General features: G+C 43.6%; 1 protein-coding gene across 1 annotated transcript in view; it reads left to right on the top strand.

Annotated features, from left to right (window-relative positions):
- The window catches only part of LOC135709178 (uncharacterized), a 113,240-nt gene that overhangs the window by 43,417 nt on the left and 44,321 nt on the right, over positions 1 to 25,502 (top strand). The window contains exons 5-6 of the mRNA XM_065231400.1: positions 16,724 to 17,127; positions 20,584 to 20,706. Coding sequence (XP_065087472.1) covers positions 16,724 to 17,127; positions 20,584 to 20,706 — 527 coding nt within the window. The remainder of the gene's footprint in view (positions 1 to 16,723; positions 17,128 to 20,583; positions 20,707 to 25,502) is intronic.

The following is a 25,502-nucleotide window of genomic DNA, read 5'->3' on the forward strand; positions in this document are numbered from 1 at the left end:
GATATACCGTATAAAGTAATTAATACTAACCGTGATATGGGAATTAGGAGGGCCAATAATTCCACCAGGATCAATAATTTTCTACACAGATGGTTCAAAAATGAATGATAGCACTGGAGCTGGGTTCACAGGCCCGGGGCTTTACGTTTCAATACCAATGGGAAGATGGACAACTGTTTTTCTTGCAGAAATTTACGCTATCTTAGAGTGTGCATATATTTGTCGAAAAAGGAATTATCGACACACGTGAATCTGCATATTTTCAGATAGCCAGGCAGCATTGAATGTACTACAATCTTTCACAGGCCAATCAAAACTGGTGTGGGAATGCATAATACTTCTGAAGCAACTGGCAGTCAAAAACCAGGTTTATCTGTACTGGGTACCAGGCCATTGCAGAATCGAAGGAAACAAAAAAGCCGATTTACTCGCTAGACAAGGCTTAAGTGTCCAATTTATAGGACCAGAACCTTTCTGTGGGGTATCTAAATGTATAATACAAATGGAAATGAAAAAAAAATGGGAAGACAATATGATCCGTCAAATTGGGCTGCTACGAATACTTCAAGGCAATCCACATTGTTTATTACTTCAAACAAAGGAATTACGGAAAAAATACTAAATTTAAATAAAAAATCACTAAACATACTTATTGGGCTACTAACGGGACACTGTCCCGTTAGATATTATTTGAAAAAGATAAATCGAAGTCAAACACATATCTGTAGGTTTCGTAACTGTGACCCAGAGACCTCTCAACATTTGCTCTTCGAATGTTCGGCACTATTCGTGCGCAGAAGACAATATTTCAACAAAAGTTATTTGGTTAAAAAAAATCCAAAATGGTGATTGAATTCATTCTAAGAATCATACCAGATTGGGGTACTCCGAATTATCAGGCAACAACGGCAGTTATCTTAAATGGTAACTCGTCGTCCTGAACAGATGCGATACTAAACAGGGGTATACCACAATAGATCAGCTTAATGGTCGCAGTGGTTGAAATACCAAAAAAAAAAAAAAATCAGATCAGATCAGAGTTGTGACGAGCAGAATGATATGATCTCGCGCGTCAAAAGGATAGAGGAAGAAATCAAGAAAGTTTTTCAACTCTCGGACTCGATCACTGGCATGCGCGATCACATTGCTGGTCAGGTGGACATCGCGGTTAAAAGCGGGATGGCGGACATTAGACTAAATGTAAATGGTCTTGGTCTTAATTTGTGAGAAACTGGACAATGTGAAAAGTACATTTTTTTAAATTGATGCGGAAACCAATTAACTGTAATGAATGATCAGCGCAGTTTATCTGGGACGATTCAGTCGGAATCGGACCAAAATACTAGACGCAAAAAACGTAAAATACAAAATAGTGATAATGATGATGGTGATGTTTTTCAAGAAAATTTGAGTTTTGCGGATGTTGTAAAATGACATATTCGTGCTAGTCAAAGTAAAACTATTTGTTACAGTAACAGTAACAGTAATAGTAACAAACCATATAATCGTTAGGTTCGTCTGGTAATTTTGATTAAATCGAAAGAGTCCAAACAATTTAAAACATTTGATAAAAAAAATGCAATTTTGCAGCTTATTCGGAAGATAACTCGAGTTAGTAGTAACTTTTCTCGCTGAATGTCACGGGTTCGTAAGCATTCCTGACTTTGCTCAAAATTATGATAGCATCAGATTGTGGGGTTGCTAGTGTATAGGATGCTTTGTTGATTGTTCATTAACTCTTGATCGCTTGTAATACTTATGGACAAAGTGGACAAAAAGGTGAACTAAGAGGAGGACACCTAAGCTTTTTCACATTTATATCGCTGTAAAGCAACTGTAAACTCTAGAGGGAATTTATATATCTGTAACTGTAACCAGTTCGCTTCTTTGCTAACCTGGTTAGAATGTTTACATTTAATTATCTTAAAGATAAATCGTCCAGCTCAAACCTGTGTAGGGGTAAGAGGTGGGACCATCATCATCATCATCAACTTCTAACAAGTCTATAGAGTTTCCGATAAGTCCAAAGAATATCTCAGACTTCTTTAGAACTTCTAACAAGTCTGTATAGCTTCCGATAAGTCCAAAGAATATCCAAAAAGTCCGTAAATAGCACACCGTAGAACTTCCAGGAAGTCTATAGAAGTTACAAGAAGTCTGCAAAGCTTTCAAACAGAGAGTAGATCTTCCGAGCAAGGACCGTAAATCTTATTAGAAGTCCAAACAATAGCCGAGAAGCCCTTTGAACTTCTGAGAAGTTCGCTGAAATTCCGAGAAGCCCATAGATCTTTTCCGCGAAGTCCGTGTAACATCCAAGAAGTTTATAGAACTTCAGTCGTTTTGTGTGGTTCAATTCACGATTATTTTTACATCGTTCATTGAAGAAGAGGGGAGGATTCGAGAAGGGAGAGGGGTTAATTTCGGTAATTTTTCGCATGACGATGTTAATGGATGCTCCCTAAGGTTAATTAACGAATTCTTTTCATAGCCATTTCCGTACTATCCCAAGTAACATTTTAAGTTTTATGAAGTAATACAAAACTACTACAAACATACATTGATTAAACCCTGGTCAAGGCTACTTTGCCATTGATGCATCCACCAAAACCTCATTAAGACTATTTAGCCCATCCTGGAGAAGGTTCCGAAGAGTATATTTTCGAAGCTCTTCAAGATTGATTTACTGCAAAAAGGTTGTATGACGAACGTATTGAGAACCATTTGAAACCTGTATTTAAGCTACAATAAAAGCTATTTGGCAACAATAAAAACCCCTTTAAAGCCATTTTTGCTAGCCGCTTGCTGAATCTACTAGGAAATCATCAATCAAGAAAGGAAAGGATTCATTAATACCATCCGATTTTAACAAAATAATTGAAATATAATCTGGTTATATAACAATCCTATTCAATTTCCAAAATTATTAAAATTGCTCTCTTAAAGTTGTGTAGTTGTAGGTGCCATATTAAATCTTATGTGAAATGTACTTGAAAACATCGAACAAAATAAGTCTGCCCTCGGAAAACGTCGATTATGCTTATTAATTTTAATTGAGAAAAAAATCTAATTATTCTTCAGATTGATCATTAAGCTCAACCAATATATTTTTATGATTATCGTATTTCCAATATCTGCTCATTGCTAAATTGACCAAAATAAAGTTATATCGAAGGAAAGGCACATTGAAAACGAAGATTGTAAAAATCAAACAAAATAATTGTAATATGGTGGTGGCATAAAAGTTCGTTTTCACGGGCCATTTGTAAAAAAATTGTTTTGCTTTAATGAAATCCCTAACAGATTCATAAGGTTCTAAAATGACTTTATGTAGAAAACTTCCAGACTGAATTGTATTTACCTAAAGGCATTTTGCTTGATCCTAACTCCCGAAGAAGTTACTAAGGAAGTGTGCGGAACTGTTTTGCAACATTTCGCAACATTTCTCATATATAACAGCTGGAAGCTCAATCGTTCCCGTAAAAGATCCCCTTCTTCCGGATGGTTCCCGAAGTGCACCATCAAACGATGCAGTTTAAATTAAGTACGCTTGGATGAAATGTTGATCTTTTCACTGAATAAAATCACTGCTATGAATCGAAAACCAGTCAATCTCCACTTACTGACAGTTTCAGTGGTTTGCTGTAGATAAAAATGCAAATTATTTCGTTCGTCTGATCTGGAGAAGGCTGGTCTGTTTTTAGACTGTTTCATAAAGGAGACGGAACATTCGCTGCAATAAAATTATAGCTCAAAAATAATACACCATGTATTATTTTTGAGCTATACGCGAATAGCATAACAGTTTGTGTGATTTCACTGCCTGCTAGCTGATATTTAGGTGTATGTGTCGTGAGCATTTGGACGAAGAAAGAAACTGAATATGTTATTCGCGTAAGTACATGGTGTATTATTTTTGAGCAATAATTTTATTGCAGCGAATGTTCAATATATTAAGTTTTCTATAAAAACAAGAAAATATGCAACAGCGTAAAGTTGTCATACTCAAATAGGAGGAGGGGAGGGTGAAGTTGAATCTGCATAGCTTTTTGGTACTTGGGCTTCAAGAAGGCTAGATGATGTTGTGTTCCCATTGCCACATTCTCCCATATAAACAAAAAAATAAAGCAAAATAAAGTTAAAATAAGCTATAATTTTGCAATGCATTATTGTAGAGACTAACGGTCTTCTACAAATACATGTGTTTTTACTGTTTTAAGATTATTTAGAACGTTATATACTTCAAATACTAAAGATTAAAAAATTATGTATAAAAAACCTAAAAAAGAAAGTGAAAAATATATGAAAAACCATAAATAATAAGGTTATTGTACTCAAATTTGGGAAGGGAGCGACAAATGAAACCTTCCCAACTTTATAGTACTTGAGCTAAGCTTCAAGAAAAAAAGTTGGTTTTGTGTCCTCACTTGCCCCAATGGAAAAATAAAGATAAAAGTTGTTATAACTTTACAAGCAGTAATTGTAATGATTCATGATTTTCAGCAAAAACGTGTGTTTTGATTGTTTAAATAATTGTCTAGAACATTGTATACTTGAAAAATGAAATTTAAAGAAGTTAAGTATGAAAAACTAAATTTAAGGGAACTTCCATAGAAAAAGCTCCATAACTCTGAAAATACAGGATTTAGAATTTTGACGTATTGAGTGAAAGTGCTTGTTTTTACATTGTCTACAACTTTGCTAAAGACGTCGTTCCCCTATATCCTCAAAGAAAAAAGTTAGTGTTTTCATTTTTTGCATAGTAAGACATGACTAATTTTTGACAGTTTTATATTATGTAAGATATTTATACAAACATTTTTTCCGAAGACACTATATGGCTAAAATGTAAAGGCTAGGCTCTAGGAATAAAGTTCCACTTTTTGCCGTTTTGGACCACAGTGCAGCGGTCCAATGCAAGAAAATTAGAGACCGAAAAATGTGGATTGTATAAGTGAGAGAAGTTATGAAGAGCTTTGAGAGTGTTGGTTTATTTCCTTTTAATTCCGTTATAATTGCTTATCTTTTGACAAATACGCGTATTTCGTCTACTACTTGCAGACTTCAGTGGTGGTTGAGATTGAGAGAAATTAATTATGACGAAAACTACAAGGGACAGCCCTATGGGGTTGTACGCAATGGTGACTTAGGACTACGTGGTCTTATATAATAAATGTTATTTGTTAACTGTAGCAGGAGCTTGTGTTTTGTGTAGGAATAGGAATTTGCGGGGTTCTCTCTCTTTATATTCTTTAGTATGACTAATGACTATGGTTGCCCTGAAAACAACCTTTTGCACCTGGACATGGCTTCAAATTATTCGGAATCAACTAGTGTTGGTGGATCGTGTGTGGACTTAATTTTTTGTTCGCAACGTTCGCCTTGACAGTAAAAAGTATAACTCATACACTTTAAATACACTCAGGGCATTAATCATCGTTGCCAATCTGCACCTGGCTTAAGAGTTAATTTGAATTTCTATCTTCTCAATGTAATTCTTCAATGTAATACGTGTAAATATTTACATAATTGACAAATCTCAGGTATTAATGACGTTTAGATCTTTGAAAACAATGCGAATGAAGAAAAGAGACCTACTGCGTCAGAATCTGTCATGATAACCTGAGTTTTGTCAAAAAACGTAAATATTTATGCTGTATGCAGCAAGAATAGGCACCATAAATACTTCCTTTCACGGGTTTACCCAGTGATTGGAAAGGCAGCGAACTTCGCAACGAGAAATGGGCACTCATAGAGTCGGCCCAGTTGCTGCAGGATTAGAAGCTTGGTTGCTACCATTTTGCTGGTTCCAGGAATTACATTCATGCCAAGTTTAGTAGAACTCCTAAACTATCTCTTTTGAAATTAGTTATTTGCCCTGCAAAGGGCCGTTTCAGATAGGAAAAATGAACGAAGCTTAACCTCCGAAACAATACAGGGTGCGTCCCTGACGTTCAGAGCGTACACTACGTACATTGCGGTAACGGTCTTGGCGCCTTCAGAGTAGGTAACGGCGTCACGAATGACGTTTTCCATCAACATCTTCAGCACACCTCGGGCTTCCTCGTAGATCAGACCGGAGATACGCATTATCACGACCAGCCTGACGACGGTCTGGGAAATACCTTGTATGTTATCATGCAACACCTTACGATGACGCTTGGCTCCTCCTTCGCCGAGTCCTTTGTCTCCCTTGCCCCGTCCAGGTAATGTTAATGTTGTTTAAGCTGCCTTCGGGTACGGTTGACAGGAAATGGATGCGAAAGACTTTCCATATAACTCTAGAGAGCGAGCTCAATACATACTGACCTGCTTGGCGGTCTAACTAAGAATGATGCTTATTTTGTTAGTTTAGTTAGTTTAAATGATCTTTATTTTAGTTTAACTTGGACGATTACCATATAAATTTTTACTAAGTGATTTAATTGCTTTCTTCATCTTTAGGTATGGGCAAAATTTAAAATTTGTTTTACAGGATTAGTCCTAGACTTAGTACACGGTCGACCACCTTGGTGGGATTGGTTTGTTTTGTTTTTAGAATTTGAAGAGAAACTACTTAATACTACTATTTACAGCTTAAAACTAACCTACTCTACTATATACACTTAACCTACTATGTACAAATTGCTTATTAAAGCATGTTCAGAAAGATTGCATTTTTGAATAAATTTAGTTGTCATATCATCAATTTTGGAATCTACTTTGGGAATTTCTGCCTCTTGATGGAGGTCTGCTATTCTTGTGTCGAATGGACGATCTAGGATCATCCTCAACACTCTATTCTGTGCAACCTGGATTTTGTTCCTGTGGGTCTGAGCGCACGATTCCCACACCGGGGCGGCATAGAAGATCGCGGGGGCTATGATCTGTTTGTAAACAGCCAGTTTGTTTTGCCTTGAGAGGCGGGATCTGCGGCAAATGAGCGGATACAAACACCTAACCAAGGCGGAGCACTTAACTAGGGTTTTCTCTATGTGCGAGCGGAACAGGAGCTTCTCATCGAACAACATCCCGAGATAAGTAACATCAGTGGACCACTCGACCCTTGTACCATCCATTATTACGGTACAGGAGGGAGACGGTTTAAGTTTTAATGATTGTCTGTGAAGGAACATGATCGCTTGGGTTTTCGAGGCGTTGATTTTGATTTTCCACGTGGTGGCATAATCAGTAAAGGTGTCAAGGCATCGTTGGAGCTTGTTCGTAATTTCACGAGGCATCCTACCCTTGCTGTAAAGCAGTGGTCCCAGCAGACTCCCTTGCGGAACACCTGCTGGGATCGGAAATTGTCCCGAAAGGGAACTATTCAACGACACCCTGAACGACCTTTGCTGGAGATAGTTACGGGTGATTTTCACAAGGTATGGTGGAAAGTTGGAGTTACAAAGCTTGTATATAAGTCCGTCGTGCCAGACATTGTCAAACGCCTTTTCGACGTCTAACAAGGCCATGGCTGTGGACTTGGATACAGCTTTGTTACTCCGGATGTTATTCATCACCCGCACTAGCTGATGATTGGTGGAATGCCCCTTACGGAACCCGAACTGTTCCGGAACAAGAATGTCATGTTCCTCCACAAACTTGTTTAGTCGGCTGAGGATCAATTTTTCGAACAGCTTGCTCAGCGCTGAGAGCAGGCTAATCGGTCTGTAGCTTGACGGTAGTGAAGGGTCTTTCCCAGGTTTGCGGATCGGGATGATTTTTGCCACCTTCCAGATGCTTGGAAAGTAGTGCAGCTCCAAGCATCTGTTGAAGGTGGCAGCTAGCAGCGAGTGCACCCTCGGGCTGAGATTTTTCAACGCTAGGTTGAATATTCCGTCAAACCCGGGAGCCTTCATGTTCTTACTGTATTTCAGCGCTGAGCAAATTTGTTCCTCTGTAATCCGTTCTTCTGGAGGGACGGCACAAGGGGAGGCATCTAACGTCAGGACGCACTGCGCAACCTGGTTCTCGAGTGGACTTGGGATTTTAGAGCCAAGCAAATGCGACTGGGCAATGTGCTCCCCAATCGCATTGGCCTTCTCTTCGTTGGTGATAAGCCGTTCGTCATTGACTCTAAGTGGTGGAATGGGCTTGGGGTGAGACTTCAGCACCTTGGCAACCTTCCAGAATGGTCTGGAACGGTCGTCCAGGTTCTGAACGAGCCGCCCGAAACTCTCGTTCCGGATTGAGACCATTCTGGAAGCGATCTGCCGATTCAGATCGACCATTTCGTATTTACGCTGCAGATCCCCAGTCCGCTGAAACTGGCGTCTACGAACATTTCTGAGCCGAATCAAGAGTTTGGTGTGGGAATCAATTGCTTGAAACTTACCCCTCACAGGAACTCGTCGAACGCACTCTTCGTCAGCCACGGATATGGCTTGATGGAGACCCTCCAGGGCCCGGTCGATGTCCTCCACTGTGTCGAGCGGTGGGTTGTCGTCGATGTGGCGGTCGACCACGCGTCGAAACTGGACCCAGTTGACTCGATGGTAGTCCTTCCGCTGGCACGGTGCAGGGGCCACGTTGTAGCCCAGCTCGGTCAGCACCGGTTGGTGGTCCGAACTCAGGTCGTTGACGGCAACCGGCTTGGCTAATCTGGTGTTTGCCAAGAACAGGTCCAGCGTCGATGGGTTGCCCGTCGGTGCTGGTAGTTCCGCCAGGCCTCGTGCCGGGCGTTCAGGTCCCCTCCGATTACGAAGCGGGCATTGGTGCGGGTTATGATGGCAAGGTCGTTCTTGAACTGCTGTGCTGTACCATTGCTAACGGTACATTGCCGGGGACAGTAGGCGGCGATGAACCGGATGTTTCCGGTCGATGTTTCCACCTCTACGCCGACGGCCTCGATGATGGAAGTGCGGTAGTGGGGTAGGGTGCAGTACTTGATGCCTTTCTTGATGATGACCGCGACACCGCCCCCCCTGGAGCTGGTGCGATCAAGCCGGACAATGCTGTGGTCGGGCAGCCAGAAGCTGTCACCGGTCTTGAGGTGGGTCTCGGTGAGGAGGCCCACGTCGATGTCGTGCTTGCGGAGGAAGTCTGCAAGCTCAATGTTTTTCGCCCCTACGGAGCGAGCGTTCCAGTTGGCGATCTTTATGGGTTCACGGTCCATAATTAGCGACGAAGGAGATGATAGCTTGGAGCTGTTGTGTTCTTGTTGCGCAGGTGCGCTTGATGATGATGGCCTGGGCCAACAGTGTGACGATCTCATCCGTTGACAGCGGAGAATCGTCTGTAGCTTCACCGGTTGTACCGGCCAATCCCGGAGCAGGGGGATCCGTCGATGGGCCGGAGGCTTGACTAGGTACTGCAGCGGCAGCCGACTGGGCAGCAGCCAACTGTTGGTTGAGCGGGAGCGGCGCCAACACTGGAATTGGCCGTGGTTGGACCGGTGATAACGGAGGAAAGTTCTGCGCGTTGTTTTCCGGGACCTTCTTGCGACCGGGCTGGTTGTTGGACGAGGCCTTCGTCCGGATCTCGGCGTATTCGGCCCGCTTCGGACAGGCCTTACTCGTGGCCTTGTGGGCAGCACCGCAGTTGGCGCATGTGGGAGCGGCTTCCTCGATGCTGTCGCAGTCGTCGATCTTGTGGTTTTTGCCGCATTTGATGCAGCGGCTGGCCATGCGGCAGTTCCTGGTGCCGTGCCCGAACAATAGGCAGTTCGAGCACTGAGTGACGCCACGGTGGGTTGGCTTATACCGCTCCCACTTCACTACGATGTGGAACAGTGTGCGTGTCGTATGGAGATCCTTCACGGTTGTGGAGTTCTTCTGCAGATGGACCAAGTAGAGCTGGTCACGATACTTGATGGCCTTGCTGCGGGTCATCTTGTGGATTTCGACCGGCTTGAGGCCGTTCGCCTTAATCTCGTCCATTAAGGTGGTGGTGTCCATGTCGTGGAGCCCGCGCAGCACCACTTTCAGCGGCTTGGTGGCCTCGACGTCGTGGGAGAAGTACTCCAGCTTCATCCTGTCCAAGAGGGCCTGGACTGCGTTGTAGTGATTTTCGGCCGAGACCATCAGTTTGTAGCCTTCCGTGCACCGTTGAATGGTGCAGCGAAGGCCCTGCTTAATGTAGAAATCCAGCTGCTCCCATAGCCCGGGAGGGAAGCCCTTCACATAGAAGGGTGGCAACTTAACTTTTTTAGGCACCGTCTCAGGGTCCGACTGCGGCTGGGCTCCGTTCTGCAGGGCGGAGAACGGATTGTTGCTCAGCAGCTTTTTTGCTGCCGATGCGGTGGCGCTGATGTCTTCAGGTCTGGGTCGTTTAGTTCCGGGAGGCCCCGGCTGCGGGTCCGCAACGCCTGTCGGGACGGGCAATGGGGTTTTCTTCTGCTTCTTCTGAGCTGGCTCGGTGGTCGCGCCGTCTCCTGGGAGAGTCTGTTTTCCCGGTAAGCCGGCACTCGCGTTACCGCGCGATTTCTTACCCATGGCTGGGTCAGCGAGAGCGTCACTATACAACGCGGAGCTAATTCGACTTGCGAACGAACGAACGAAACTAGAGAGAATTCAAATCGACTGAACTGCTCAACAGTCTGGCAGCGAATGATGATGATGCTTATTTTGACCATGAATACCTCTTTTATACCTACTCAAAGGCTAAATTATTCTTGCAAGTTGTTGCATTTTTGTTCTTTCATCGTTTATGATTGGTTGAACATAACAAAAGTATGTTATTAAATAGAAGAGAAAACGGTTGAATTTTTATTCAACGTGTTCGATTCATCGTGTCTGCACCGTAACTAAGCACAATGGCTCGTACCAAGCAGACCGCTCGTAAGTCCACCGGAGGAAAGGCTCCTCCTGAAATCGCCCAGGACTTTCAAGACCGATCTGCGGTTCCAGAACTCGGCCGTTGCAGGAATCCAGTAAGGCCATCTGGTCGGTCTGTTCGAAGATACCAACCTGTGCGCCATCCACGTCAAGCGTGTTACAATTATGCCAAAGGACATTCAGCTGGCTCGTCGTATTCGTGGTGAACGCTCTTAATTTCTCCGTCGAAATCTAACAAAACTGGCCCTTATCAGAGTCAATAAAAGATTCCACAAGAGAGTTGGGAAGGACATTTCTGCTGCTTTCACTGCTGCTGATCTTAAAATTGCAACCAGCAAGTGCCGTAGAACCAAAAGCGATGCGATTCTAGTTTTCATTGCTGTGACAACGACTGTAAGGGGCTTAGAAGCAGAAGGGTGAAAAGCAATTCTCTATTGATTTCCTCTTTTGTGATGGCTTCACTAACCTATTTCGCACTATTGTGCCGTCACAATGTTTGCCGTCGAGTTAACGTTATCCGATCTTCTTAGTTGCTCCTCCGTGAATGATCAGAACTAATCAACTTGCACAGTGCGGTTGTAACTAGAGACCGAGAATTGCTCAACATCTCCACGGCTGTCTCGGGAAGGATAATTGTGTTAGTGAGGTAGTCTAGTCTAGTCTAGTCTACACATACACAGCCAGTACTTGAAAGAATCCTGGAAAATGATACATCTATCATTTTTCTTGTCATTATTAATGCCTGCTGCACATCAAGGATGTGAAACAAACAATAAAGCGGCCAGGCCTACTGTGTAGCGTTAAGTTAATTTTTGTGGAAGTGAATGTTTACCATGTCTACTTAATAAGTATAGACAGTGGTTAACATTTAATCCACAGGTAATCAAAGAGCGGGGACATACCGTACCAACCGCTCCGTATGCAGGATTTGAAAATAGGCTATATAAATCGTTGGGAGTGACAGAGCTAAGAAAGTTAATGTACACTCCTTGGTTGTCCGATCTCCTGGGATGGAACACAGGTATTTACCCCTTGTGTTCGAGCGTACAGTCCTCCCTCCGTACAAGCGTGGACGGCACCGCCAACCCACTGCCATCCCTCAATCGATCCAGCCGACCTCAGTCGAAGGACAACAGAGAGCGGTGTGCGGACGTAACCTATACGGAGGGAATGCTGTATTCGCCTAGGTTATAGCGCCCTTGCTCGCTACCATTTTCTTCTAGCGGTTGGGACCTGAGCACTAACTCTTGTCCTAGCCCTATATGGCATATGGTTATAGCGCCATTACTCGCTTTCTGAAAAGAGAAGAAGGGAAGGGAAGGAGAGGAAAAGGACTTGGGAAAAGGAAATGCGGAATTCCTTTCCTCATTAGTATTTGTATCGTCAACTTTTATGAAAACTATATAAATCATTCTTCCTTGGTCAGAGGTATTATTACGACATTTGAATAAGATTGTCTTATCATTTCCCTAATAAAAATAACCATAAAAGAGAGCTTAACGACGTGTTCGGGGTATCATCCAAACCCTATGTGGGATGGTTTACCTATCCGAGATACAGTTCGTTTATGGTATTTGTTTATTAGGGTTGTTATTCAAAATTTAATGTTATAATGATCAACATAGCTTTGGATTATCCAATATAAATCGGTAACACTGTCCTACAACCGATGTAGGAAGCACCAAAGAATATATATAGACAAATCTCAAAAACACAGTTTTAACTGATAGTACTTTATAAACATCAAACTGTCCAATATTGGATCCTGCCAATTATTAGCACCAAAATAAATTGCAACGGACTCACCAAATTGATCCATGGACGATGTCTTGTTACAGTGATCTCCATACTCAAGGGTTGGTTGACTGGGCTCGAAAATAGGTTTTCCTATTCTTAGTATCGGACAAGCGAACCAAAAATCCTGTATGGCCAATCAGTTGATTAGTCAGATGATGAAAGCACAATTGTGGCTGAATGGATTCAGGCTGCTAATCGGAGAATCTGACCCACTTGTAAGGAACACAAAGAGCAACAAAGAACAACCAATGGTGCTAGGTTCCGAGATGATCAGTGGTTTAAGAACTCTGGGGTGGCAAATAGTTGAAGGAACACTAATTACAACTTCACAAAAGTCTAGAAAAAACGGAGCAAAAATTGACGGCTGAAAATTTTCTAAGTCTCTCTTCGAGCACAGCTCACTACGATCCTGACAGACTTTCGCGTGATATTGACCGGATAATTGTGTTAGTGAGGTAGGTTATTTTTTGATCAAGATTCATGTGGTATGTGATGCGTTCGGTTAAAGCAGAATTTGTTTTTATTTAAATCTAGTGGGGATAGGATAAGGCAAAGTGAAAAATTGCAAGGATGGGGACAGACCTGGGATTGAACCCCGACCTTCTGCTCAGTAAACAGAAACGGTAACCACTGAGCTAACGAGCCTCGTTATAATGCTACATCAACATGTTTCGTCTAGGAATAATTCTCTGATGACTGTGTTGGGAAAGCAGCATAGGCATGTACAATGCTGGACATTTACCACTTTTTCAATAGTTTCTTGTTGAAAATCAACAGTCGGAAGCATTGCTATCGATGCGTAGAAATATTGCTGATCGATTGGTGATATATTTTTTTGAAATTGGACCAGGGGCAGCTGAGTTATTAACGTTCAAAATCTTTCACAATTTTGTTACATGTTCCATTTTCGGTTTTCATAAAGTGTACTCCCATATAAAAATCACAGACTTAGTCCTACGTCAAAAAAGTAGAAGGGTCTGTGCCTAGGGGCACGAACGGAATCTTGACGTAGGACCGCTAGTGGACGGAATAAATGTGAAGAGCATTAAGATCTTTTAATTCATCAATTATCTATTATCTCAACTCTTTCCGTTTTTGAATTGTAGGCGTGCCAAATTTGTAGTAATTTTTTTTTTCAAAGAGTAAGTTTATGAAGAGAATCAATCAAAATCACTTGCACCGCTGCTTCCAAGTTTGGTTACAAGATTACAACTCTGGAAAGCATTTTGTGTGGTCGTTGGGGGCTTGTGGTTCTGAATATGAACAAACAAGCACAGATAAATTCTATTTCAACTCTTTACTGATGTAAGCTTGATGGCCCTGAAAAGGGCCATTTTATTGAAGAGGACATCCATGGCCACTTATGCTTGGCGTGTTTAGTGTAGGTGACAGCATCACGGACCTCATTTTCCAGGAACACCTTCAGCACACCTCGTAGATCAGACCGGAGATACGTTTGACACCACCACGGCGAGCCAGACGACCCATGGCGGTTATCTCGAAGAACTTTGCGATAACGCTTGGGGCCTCCTTTACCAGACATTTTCCTCGTTTGCCACGACCAGTCAATTGTTGCTTGTTAGGTGTGAAGGAGTGGACTAGCCACCACCTTCCTACTGCTGCTATTGCTGCTCACCACACTGCCGAAGCGAAAATAAGCCAATGCCATACAGCAGGGCTCTTTTATATCTTTTCAGGTTAAAGCAGAATGATGTGCAACCAAGTGGTATAAAAGCTACAAAGACTCCTCCCATTATGAGTAGTTTGCTATCAAGTAGCGACACTGGTTTTTTTCCGTTTGCATACACGGCGAATGAGAACGACCCAAATTTGAGTTTAGTTCACTCATAATCGCCAAAAGTGCAGGAACTCAGCGATGAGTAAATTTGTCCCATGGTTTGCTGTGGAAAACCTAAAAAAATCTGCCAGAAAATGAGGAAATTGACGAAAATTTTATTCAGTCTCGGAGTAGTACCAATAGATAGAGTGAATCCAATCTTTTCTTTTCTCAAATTCTGAAATTTTTCCCTGGAAAATCCTGGAAAAACATGGGAAAACATGAGGCAAATTTACTCATCGCTGTGTTCCTGCACTCTATTTCTTATTTCTGAGAAAACTAGACTCAAATTTGGGTCGATCTCATTCGCCGTGATATACCCTTGAAAGATATCGGCGCCGGTGGTTAGCGTGATTACCTCTCACCCCAGCAGGCCTGGGTCCTATCTCAGTCGGCGCCACCGGCATGTTCTAAGGCATAACATCTCTGATCACGCCTTCCTTCGGGAAGTAAAGCCGTTGGTCCCCGGTTGAGTTGATGGGTCGATTGGTAGGGTCCAGGTGTGGGAGCTGCCTCCCTGGCGTCGGTAGCGTTGGAGCTCATTATGGAAAACAAATCTCGCGTCAATAGGTCAATACGTCCTATCTACACTGATCGATTCTCTTCATCGACACTCTCTTTCGTAAATAACTCGGCTTCACAAATGTTTAGTGCCGTCTTCGTCGAATTAGATGCTAGATTGTTGGATCTTCCATCGAAAATATCCGGCCGTGGCGATTCAAAGTTGATCAAGGTTGATCAAAATAATTTGTACTCCTGCTTCCAGTTTGATTACATGAGCATTTTGTGTGATCGTTGGTTCTGAATATGGACAACTTGGATGAATTATATTCCAACTCTTTATTGTTATAAGCTTGGTGGCCCTGAAAAGAGCCGTTTTGTTGCCAAAGTTGGTGATGATTTAACCTCCAAAAACCAAACAGAATGCGTCTCTGTCACTTTAAAACGTAGATGACATCCATGGCCGCTTACGCTTGGTGTGTTTAGTGTAGGTGACAGCATCACGGATCTCATTTTTCAGGAACACCTTTAGCACACCTCGTAAATCAGACCAAAGATACGTCAGACACCGCCACGGCGAGCCAGACGACGGATGGTGGTTATCTTGAAGAATTTGCGTTTGGTTCTGAATATGGCGATGAGTGTGCAAAATATTACGCAATTCCATCCTCCCTATCCGCACTCACCCGAGGATCGGCGGCGAATGCCACTTTGACTTGTCTACTTACTACTCTCTGACGACTGTGCTGGGGAAGCAGCCTATGTAAGTAGGTAATTGGTGGATTTGTTAGTTAATTCGACGCTTCTGGACAATGCTGGACATTTACCAGTTTTTCAATAGTTTCTTGTTGAAAATCAACATTCGAAAGCATTGTTATCGATGCTTGGCCATATTTCTGATCGATTGGTGATAAAATTATCGAAATTGGACCAGGGGCAGCTGAGTTATTAACGTTCAAAATCTTTCTTAATTTGTTACATGTTCCATTTTCGGTTTTCACAAAGTATACCCTCATATAGAAATCAAAGACGTAGTCCTACGTCAAAATGTTTGGTGACTGGACTCGAACCACGAGCTACGTGGTATAGTCAAAAGTAGAGAGGGTCTAGTATAAGAGAGCAGCGAAATAAGCCAACACACTCAAAGCTTTTCATAAAGGGATTCCGTTAAGAGGTTCGACAAATTTAAAAGCTTGAGAGAAATTAATTATGACGAAACAATGGTTGACTGGACTCCAACCACGAGCTACGTGGTAAAGTCGAAAGTAGAGGAGGTCTAGTATAAGAGAGGAGCGAATTAAGAACAAACTGGCTTAGCAACCTATGCCTAGGCGCTTTCTAGCAACACTGCCAATGTAATTAAGATAGGCGCTGCTCGATTGGCTCTGGATTTGACAGTTCGTTTGGCTCAAAATCAGCCAGTCTGCTCCTCTCTTATACTAGACCCTCTCTTGTGGAAAGCGTATAGACAGAACACGAAAAAAAGATAAAAAATCTTTGCATTGTCTGCATGGTCAAATTATATCATTCTCTGCAGAAGATGATACGAAATGCAACTAACATTGAATGTTATAAATTGTTAATTTGTGTGTATGAAGTATCATGGAATTCGGAGAGGTGAAATCAAAAGATTTCTTTATTTTTTCGCTATTTGACCAGCTCAATAGCTAACATTTGGCTCAACTTGTTGCAGCACTAGGGACCATTTCTGGAAATCTCCCCAAACTCTGTGCATTGTTGATTGCCACTCAACCCATATTCATTCCCAACCAACCCAATAAACAATGGCTATCAGTTCTATTTTCTTCATCCAGTTTAATTTCCATTTCATCCGCAGAAACGACGTGTACGGTCTGGAGAACTCCTTCCTGGAAGCCGAATACCACTGCCGGTTGCGGTACGAGCTACGCTATCCTAATGTAAACGGAAATAACTCGAACCTAATCTGCCGCAAATCCCGCTGGATCGGTAAGCGGCCTTCCTGTGTGCGGATTAAAAAGCCTTCATTGTCGCTGTCATCATCATCATCGTCGTCGTCGTCGTCGTCAATGGCGTCGTTTTCGCTAAACGAGGTAACCACAGCGGACGGCAATTCTGCGATATTTCCGGGAAACCAAGACAATGACAAAAACTTGTGTGGAAAGAAGCATAATTGCCAGCAAGCGTGCTACATGCTGCATAACGCCACGCGGGTTTGCTCCTGCTTCAAGGGATTCAAAATGGTGGACGGACGCTGTGTCGGTAAGTAATGGCTTCCTTATTTTCTGAACCTCGCTTCCAAGGTGTAAATTTTCCATAAAATTTCAAATTTTCCATAGAAAGCTCATTTACCGGTCGAAGCGTAGGAATGCAAAAATCACCGTCACCCGCTCTTCTAGTCAATAGGAGTGAAAAATAAAAATTTATTACCTCGTTTTCCGAACCAATTTATCAACCGAACGCTGTCACACCGTAGTGCGGTGGAGAGGTACAAATTGCCATCATGCCACCGACCGCCGTCGTCCGTTCGATGTGGCATTAAAAAAATATTCCCTTCCGGTGAGTCGGATCTAATAAATTACAATTTTGCTGCCATCATTCTTTCAACCCCCACCCTCTCAATGAGGGGGCCAAAGTCGTTGTGTGAAATAATTTATGGTAAAGAATCAAATTTTTAATTCACAATATATCATCCTCGCCGGCGCTGGGGATTGGTCAGACAGTCCTAAAATGGTAGTCCTAAAAAAAAAGGAACAAGAGCTGTCGGCATGTAAAAAATCAATTAAGAAGATGGCTTCTTTCATGCCATTTCAGGGGGAAGAATGATGATTTATAAGCCATCTGTGGCGTCTGAGCCGAGAACCGGTGGAAGAATAGACCTCGGAAGATTTAGAGCTCTTTTCATCGGTGGCCATTAATTTATGGGGGTGTGTGGATTGCGGTGGCGCTGGAGACGGTCGGCGGAAGACGAAAATTGGTATGCTTTCGCTTTTTATGGTGGGAATATTGATGGTCATTACGAGGGTATTCTTTACGAGCGCTAGCGTTAAGCCTTTCTGTTTGAGTGAAGGAGTGCGATTGCGATAAGGGGGGTGATTACGCGTAAATACCGATCGTAATTTGTTCCGCGGCTGGGTGCCGATGAAGTTTGGTCGTAAATTTTCCTGCAATTGCTTGGCATGGCTCATTAATGTTGGAAGTATTTAGAGGAGCTTGAAACTTTTGGAAACATTTTTTCGCAGCTGCTAAATAGACACTAAGTTGTCTAATTTGATTATTTTTAGGCGTAGAAATGTTGTATATTACACTACTACAGGAATTTTAAGTTCGTGCTCCGCTAAACCTCGTAATAGTGCTTGATATTTGGTGAAGTGATGTGAAGATTTGTGTTAAACAAAGAATAGAAAACTACCTGCAATAACCCTTAGGGTGGTAGACAGTATTACTCAGGAATTTAAATTAAATCTTTCATCTTCAATGTAGACTCAGTTACCAATTCACCTTAATGACAACCCTAGTACCGACCAATCACGGTCTCACGTCAACGTTCCGTTCGTGCCCCTAGATACAGACGCTTCTACTTTTTGTTTCAAAGAAAGTTCAATTCCTGTTGTAAATCAGTTATTATCGCAAATAACCGTGCTAATTATACAAAAGAACTAATAATTGATAGGATCAATATTGATGATCCTCAAACCGGTATTAATCTATGGTACTTTTGATTGTTAATTTAGATGATAGACCTCGTTTAACAGATGAGAAGATAGTTTTTTAAAGGCGAAAATCTCTGGTCTCCTATTACTTCAGAAGAGAGGTAAAGCCGTTGGTCCTAGCCTTATGACGTCTGTGAGTGGCATTAACATGTAAGGAGACCTAGACCTAGACGTAACCTAGACTTTCTTAGAGTTTTTGAAATTTCATTTGAAAATTTTGATCGATTGTATTCACTGTCTAATGAAGGTCACAAAATTGATTTACAGGCATCTGCATCCCAATCGTGCTCCATACAAACCAACTCATTTCTTTCACAAGTGATCTGTTCGAAATTTTCATGTACAAACCCACTTACGCTGCAAACTATCACCCGCCTAGATGACACCATTGGATTTCCCTCAGTGTCTCAGCTTCTCTGCTATTCTCCTAATGAAACTTCGTTTCTATTTTACTTCCAATTTTTTCATTCCCCTCGTTAGAGAATCATGTTTCTAGCAGTGACAATGCTTTTCCCTTAAACATATTTCGTCGTTTTTGCGAACCCTATCGCACCCCGCTGACCACATTTCCTGATTGAGTTACCTATACCATAGAAGCAGACACCACTTTTAGGCGTACGAAAGTCTCGAGCAATATGTGAAAAGGGCCTACAAGCCAAACGTAAGCAACTACTTTGAACGTCGATTGCCCACGTATCACAACACGCCCTGCAGGTGTCGGTTTGTGCGAAGGAGTCCTTATATGAGAAAAACCGACGTTTAGACCCTTTTCACATGTTGCTCTAGAACTCTTGGTCTTGGCCGTTTTTGCTCGGAGAAGTACCTACATAGCCCTTATCGCTCGCTGGCTACAACCTCCTAAGAGGGTAGTGGCGTAAAAACCGCAGTCATTCACAGACTTTTATGGAATTGACGGTTTTCCGCTTGTGGTTTTGTTTTCCTCGGTGACTGAACCACAGAATTCAGTTTCTACGAGTGTCACTTTCGCTGACTCCTTGGGTTGAAGTGGTGAGGACGAACAGCAAATCTCAAATAGGGGTGTGACGGAGTGTCGACAATAGTATACAAATTATAATTCACCAATCATGATCGTCAGTAACCATGCGCCTCCATTAGCACAACTCTGAAATGTTCATCGGATGGAGCATCATCCACCGACCGCAAACAACATTTCGCATGAAAATCTCCGGAACCGCGCATCGAATCAGCAGGTTAAAAGCATCAACCGCGTTATGAATTATTTATTTGCACCAAATTGCGGTCTACCCCCAGTGGAGTGGAGAGTGCTTCATCGAATAAGCGAGTGAGCGAGAAAGAAGTGAAATCGGAGAGAGGGAGGAAACAGAGATAGCTTTCAAGATTCCATCACTGTCAGGATTCATGGCAGACCGTGTGCCACAAAATGACACTCGAGTGGAGAAAGAAGAATGTCGAAATGGTGCCTGGCTGGGAGCTGGGAGTGCTGGGTGGGTGGAGGATAAACTACCCGGCAATAACATTACCAGCAGGACATCTTATCCCGCGGTCACATTGTGTTGAAATTCTACTTTTCTCGCAAAAACACGGTAAATCCGTGAAAGATAGTTGTAAATCATCCGTTTCACAACCGTCATTTCTTTGCGGTGGGAGTTGGAACAAAGGTGATTGAAGGGAGGGAGACAGTTTGATGCACTCGTTGCAGCAGGAATGTTATACCTAGCTCCACGGTTGTCGCCGTCTTTGAACACAGTGACAAAGTGATGTCTGAAGTCAAGTTGTCACGAGATAAGAAACGGGATTGGAGGATTTGCTGTTTTTCATTCATTCCTGCTTCCGGCACTAGTTCGACTATCTCGAGTCAGAAATCTTGTTGCGTCACCTCCTCAGGTGCGTTAAAAGGTGTGATAAACTATTCGGTTTGATGTTGTGGTTGCATCTGGGAAAGCGAGCTTTAATGCAAAAATTTGTCAAATTATTCAGTTGAGGAGAATAATGGTTCGTTTCAATTCTTCATTCGATTCCATAGATATCAACGAATGTACCGAGTATGGCGAGGATGTGTGTGAATATGGCTGCTCCAATACGATTGGGTCGTTCACGTGCAAATGCCCGAAGGGCTTACGAGTTACAGACAACAACAAATGTATGGGTAAGTACTCATCCATTTTCAGACAATGTAGAAAACTAAACTCAGATTTGCTTCAAACGCTAACTATAATCGAGCATGCAGTTTTCGGACCATTCCCATTCTAGCATTTTTTTTTTCAGGGTGGCCAGCGAACCGGGAAAACCGGGGAAGTCAGAAGATATTCGGGAATTTAAAAAGTAACCGGGGAAAACCAATAATCCTTGGCATACGGGTTTACTTCTTTTACTTTATTATAAAGCCTATCAGCCCTAACCTGGTTAGTCTCTTGTGCTATAAGTGGTTTATAAGATACCAGAACAATTGTGATAAATCATTGTTATACAGTGGTGACCCGATTTTGTCAGCCCCCGATTTTGTCTACCCCCGATTTTGTCTACCCCCGATTTTGTCTACCCCCGATTTTGTCTACCCCCGATTTTGTCTACCCCCGATTTTGTCTACCCCCGATTTTGTCAGCTTTTTGACCCGATTTTGTCAGCCTATATGATTCAATTAGTTTTGGTTAAGGTGGACTGTTTTGTACAGTCGTATTCGTATTTTTTTGATTGTCGAGCTCAATAATGACATTTTTCGAGAATTAAATGTGCGGTGGTGGTAAGATCAAAGCAGGGGGAAGCGGGGTTGAGAGGCTAGTTGAAAAGTATGTACGTTATGTATGTGTGTGTCTCTCTTTGTGTGTGTGTGTGTGTGTGTGTGTGTGTGTGTGTGTGTGTGTTTTTTTTTATAGTAAGGAAAGCTTCAAAAGCCCGGCCTGTCACTGTGTTGCGTGTTTGTTCTCCTTCTGGCACAGTGTGGGACTCTTAACCACTAAAACCTTACTCGCCTCTAGCCACTATCCCCCCGGAACTGCCCTAGAGTATTTCGTCGGTGGGGGGGGGGGCTTTGCTTAAGCACTTCTCTTTAGCTCAGCTAGCCGGCGTTGCTAACCCGCTGATCATCTCTCCATTTTCGCTGCAGCTCCGACAAAATTTGCGTCACTGCCCTGCTGACGCTCCACGTCCTCTCATCTCGGCACATTTCACTGACGACATTTCTCGCGCTAAGGGCCGGCATCTCCACTCGCACTGCCTCAAATCTTGGGCAGTCGAAAACCACGTGCTCCGGCGTTTCGTCCACGTTTCCACACTCCGGACAGAGGGGCGACGTTGTGTGTCCAAAGCGATGCAGGTACTTCCTGAAGCAACCATGACCAGACAGGAACTGCGTCAAGTGGAAGTTGACTTCGTCGTTATTGAAGCTTAGCTTGTCATCGAGTATCACTCCAAATATACTTCAGCACGCGCTTTGATGCTATGGCGTTCTCCCCGATGGTAATTTCTGCTCGCTGACCAATAGCACATCCGTTTCGTGGTGGGCTATCTGCAGCTTCGCTCCTCGCATCCAGTTGGAAACCGTGTCGATCGCCTCGGTTGCCAGCATTTCCACCTCTTCCAACGTCTCGCCTACTACCGCCAACACGACGTCGTCCGCAAATCCTACGATCTCGACTCCTTTGGGCAGCTTCAGCGGTTAGCACGCCGTTGTACATCGCGTTCCAGAGCGTTGGGCCAAGGATGGAGCCTTGTGGCACACCCGCCGTGATCCGGATTGATTTCTCTCCCATGTTCATCTCGTAGACTAGAACCCGGTTCTGGAAGTAACTCCTTATAATGCTACACAGGTAATCAGGAACCCTCATTCCATGCAGTGCTTCGGCGATGGCCTCCCAGCTGGCGCTGTTGAATGCGTTCTTCACGTCGATCGTTATCACGGCGCAATATCGATCTCCTCTCCGCTTCTGTTTCGACGCTTTCTCGACACTCTCGACCACTGTCCGAATTGCATCAACCGTTGATCTCCCTTTCCGGAATCCGAACTGCCTCACCGACAATCCATGCTCACTCTCCGTGCATTTCGTTAGCCTGTTTAGGATGATCTTCTCCAATAGCTTTCCGACTGTATCCAGCAAGCATATAGGCCTATACGATGCTTGATCCCCCGGTGGTTTTCCGGGTTACGGCAGCAGCACTAGCTTCTGTATCTTCCATCGGTCCGGGAAGTGACCTTCATCCAGACACTTCTGCAGCACTATCCTGAACATGTCCGGGAACGCCTGGATCGCCGCCTTCAACGCCACGTTGGGGATCCCATCCAGACCGGGAGCTTTCTTCGTCTTTAGCCCTTTCACCACTGCTGCGAGTTCCTCGTTGGAGACTTGTCTACCTTCGGTGTTGTCTTCCTCTGCCTCGCCGTACGGTGTAGGTGGCCAGGTCATTTGGTCGTGCTTCGGGAAAAGTCCCTCCACGATGGCTTTCAGCTTGTCTGGGCACATTTCAACGGGCATCGTTGGAACTCTAATCTTCGCCATCGCGACTCGGTATGCGTCACCCCAGGGGTCGGCATCAGCGTCTCGGCACAGCTCCTTGAAGGAGTTTGACTTTCTCAGCTTTATCTCCCGTTTTAGAGCAGCCTTGGCTGCTCGAAACACCACCCTTCGCTCTGCTCTGTTTGCATCAGTTCTTGCCCGCTGATCGCGCCTTCTGGTTCGGAGACAACTAGCGTGGAGCGTGCTATGTGCCTCGTTCCACCAGTAAGCTGGGCGCCATCTGTTCCTTGGCTCCGATTTCCTCGGCATGGTTGTGTCGCATGCCCTCGCTAACGAATCGGTCAACTCGTCCACGCTTTTGTCTGGGACGCTGCTGTCTACCCGGAGAGCTTCTACAAAGAGATCCTTGTCCAATGCCTTCGTCTTCCACCTCCGCTTGCATACTTTCGTTTTCCACATTGCCGTAGGTATCCGTTGGTCAAAGCTGTACCTAATCGCCTGATGGTCACTATGAGTGTACTCCTCATACACTCTCCAGTTCATACTTGCCACTAACGACGGACTGCAGAAAGTGACGTCGATAATGGATTCCCTACCATCTTTGCGGAAGGTGCTGATGGTTCCTTCGTTGGCCAGACTGACGTCCAACTTTACCAGAGCTTCCAGCAGGCTATACCCTCTTGCGTTGGTACATCTGCTTCCCCAGTCCACTGCCCAAGCATTGAAATCTTCTTCAATGACGATTGGTCTCCGTCCGGTGAGCTCCCCGGTGAGTCCATCTAGCATCTGGTGAAAACTGCTCCATTGTCCATCTCGGGTATGCATAGCAACTACATACGAAGGTTCCATTAATTTTGGCGATCACAAAACCTTCGTAAGACCTCGTCACCACTTCTTGTATGGGATACCTGCCCATAACTTGTATTGCCGTCATCCCTGCTCTATCGGCCAACCAGTTATCGTTATCGGGAGGGACTCGATACGGCTTCGCAATCATTGCAACGTCGCACTTTGTTTCCGTTGTCGACTGCCACAGTTTCTGTGCTGTGTCACAATGATTGAGATTTATTTGGGTTATCTCCATTACTATTGGCCCGCTATCGCCTTTTTGTAAGCTATGCACTATGTATTAGTATTGTTGTTCTTACAGAAAATGCTTAACCACATATGCATTGAGTGGCCATTCAATTCTTACCTAAGTCCATTTAGCCAACCGCCCGCCCCCACCCCTCCACACCATCAATGTAAGAATGTCTTTCCTTATATGACACTTACGAAAAGTTTGAAATTCTAGCTCCCCCCGCCTCCTTCAATGGGCTCGTATATATTGAATGATTCCTAAAACATAAATCTTGCATTATCAAACAGCATTTAATGATATTATGTTAAAAAAATTAAGCGAAAAAAAATGTCCCGGTTTTGTCAGTGTCCCGTTTTTGTCAGCCCTAAATTCATCAAGGGGCTGACAAAAACGGGGCATTACTGTATTACGAAACCGAACTTATAACACTTTACGCTTTAGTCTAAACATTGCATAAATATAACCATTTTTTATAATAAATTTGAAGGTTTATATTTGTTAATGTTCTGTTTTACAAAATTGTGAAAATGAACAAGGCATCTAAAAAAAAATATCAATATAAAGCGTCCAGAATCATAAGGACCTAGCTGCGATGATCGATTCTCTTCGCCAATTTTCTCTTTTGTTAATAAGCGACGGGCAGAAATCCTCCAACTCAGAGCACAATATCTCTCAGCCACTCTTGCTCTCAAGGACCGGATAGCACATCTCCGCCACCACCGCCGTGCCGGGAAGTTAATCATCTTTGATCTCGATCACGCTTTCGATCGGGTTCGGCACTCTTTTCTCTTCGAAACCATACGCTCGCTCGGCTTCAATCGGGATCTCATCGCTCTACTCTCGTGAATCGCCAGCTGTTGATCAATGGGCACCTTTCTCGTCCGTTCGAAATTCAACGCTCTGTACGGCAAGGGGATCCGCTATCTATGCACCTCTTCGTTCTCTACCTAAATCCACTAGTGTGCAGACTCGAAAGAGTGTGCGGAATGATCTGCTGGTGGCGTATGCGATCGACATCAGTGTGATCGTCAAATCGATGAGATAAATAGGCTGTTCACTCTTTTCGAGAGAGCTGCTGGCGCAAAATTAAATTTGCGGAAAACTGTTGCCGTCGATGTTGAGCTTTGCGAAGGCAACACAATCAACACTCAGTGGCTACAAACAGTCAATGTAGTTAAACTTCTGGGTGTTGTTTTCGCAAATTCAATACGACTGATGACAACGCTGAACTGGAATGCGCTAGTGGGGAAGTTTGCGCAACAAATGTGGCTGCATTCTCTGCGCATGCTGACGCTGCACCAAAGTTTGTTTCCCAATGATGCAGCTGGCACGCAGCAGAGAGAATGGAGGCCTGAAGCTGCAATTACCAGCTCTGAAATGTAAGTCACTCGCAATCAACCGACACCTACA

The sequence above is a fragment of the Ochlerotatus camptorhynchus genome, unplaced genomic scaffold, assembly GCF_037179485.1.
Source record: "Ochlerotatus camptorhynchus isolate MF236.1 unplaced genomic scaffold, CSIRO-AGI_Acam_v1.1 ptg000353l, whole genome shotgun sequence".
NCBI classification, from domain to species: Eukaryota; Metazoa; Arthropoda; class Insecta; order Diptera; family Culicidae; genus Ochlerotatus; species Ochlerotatus camptorhynchus.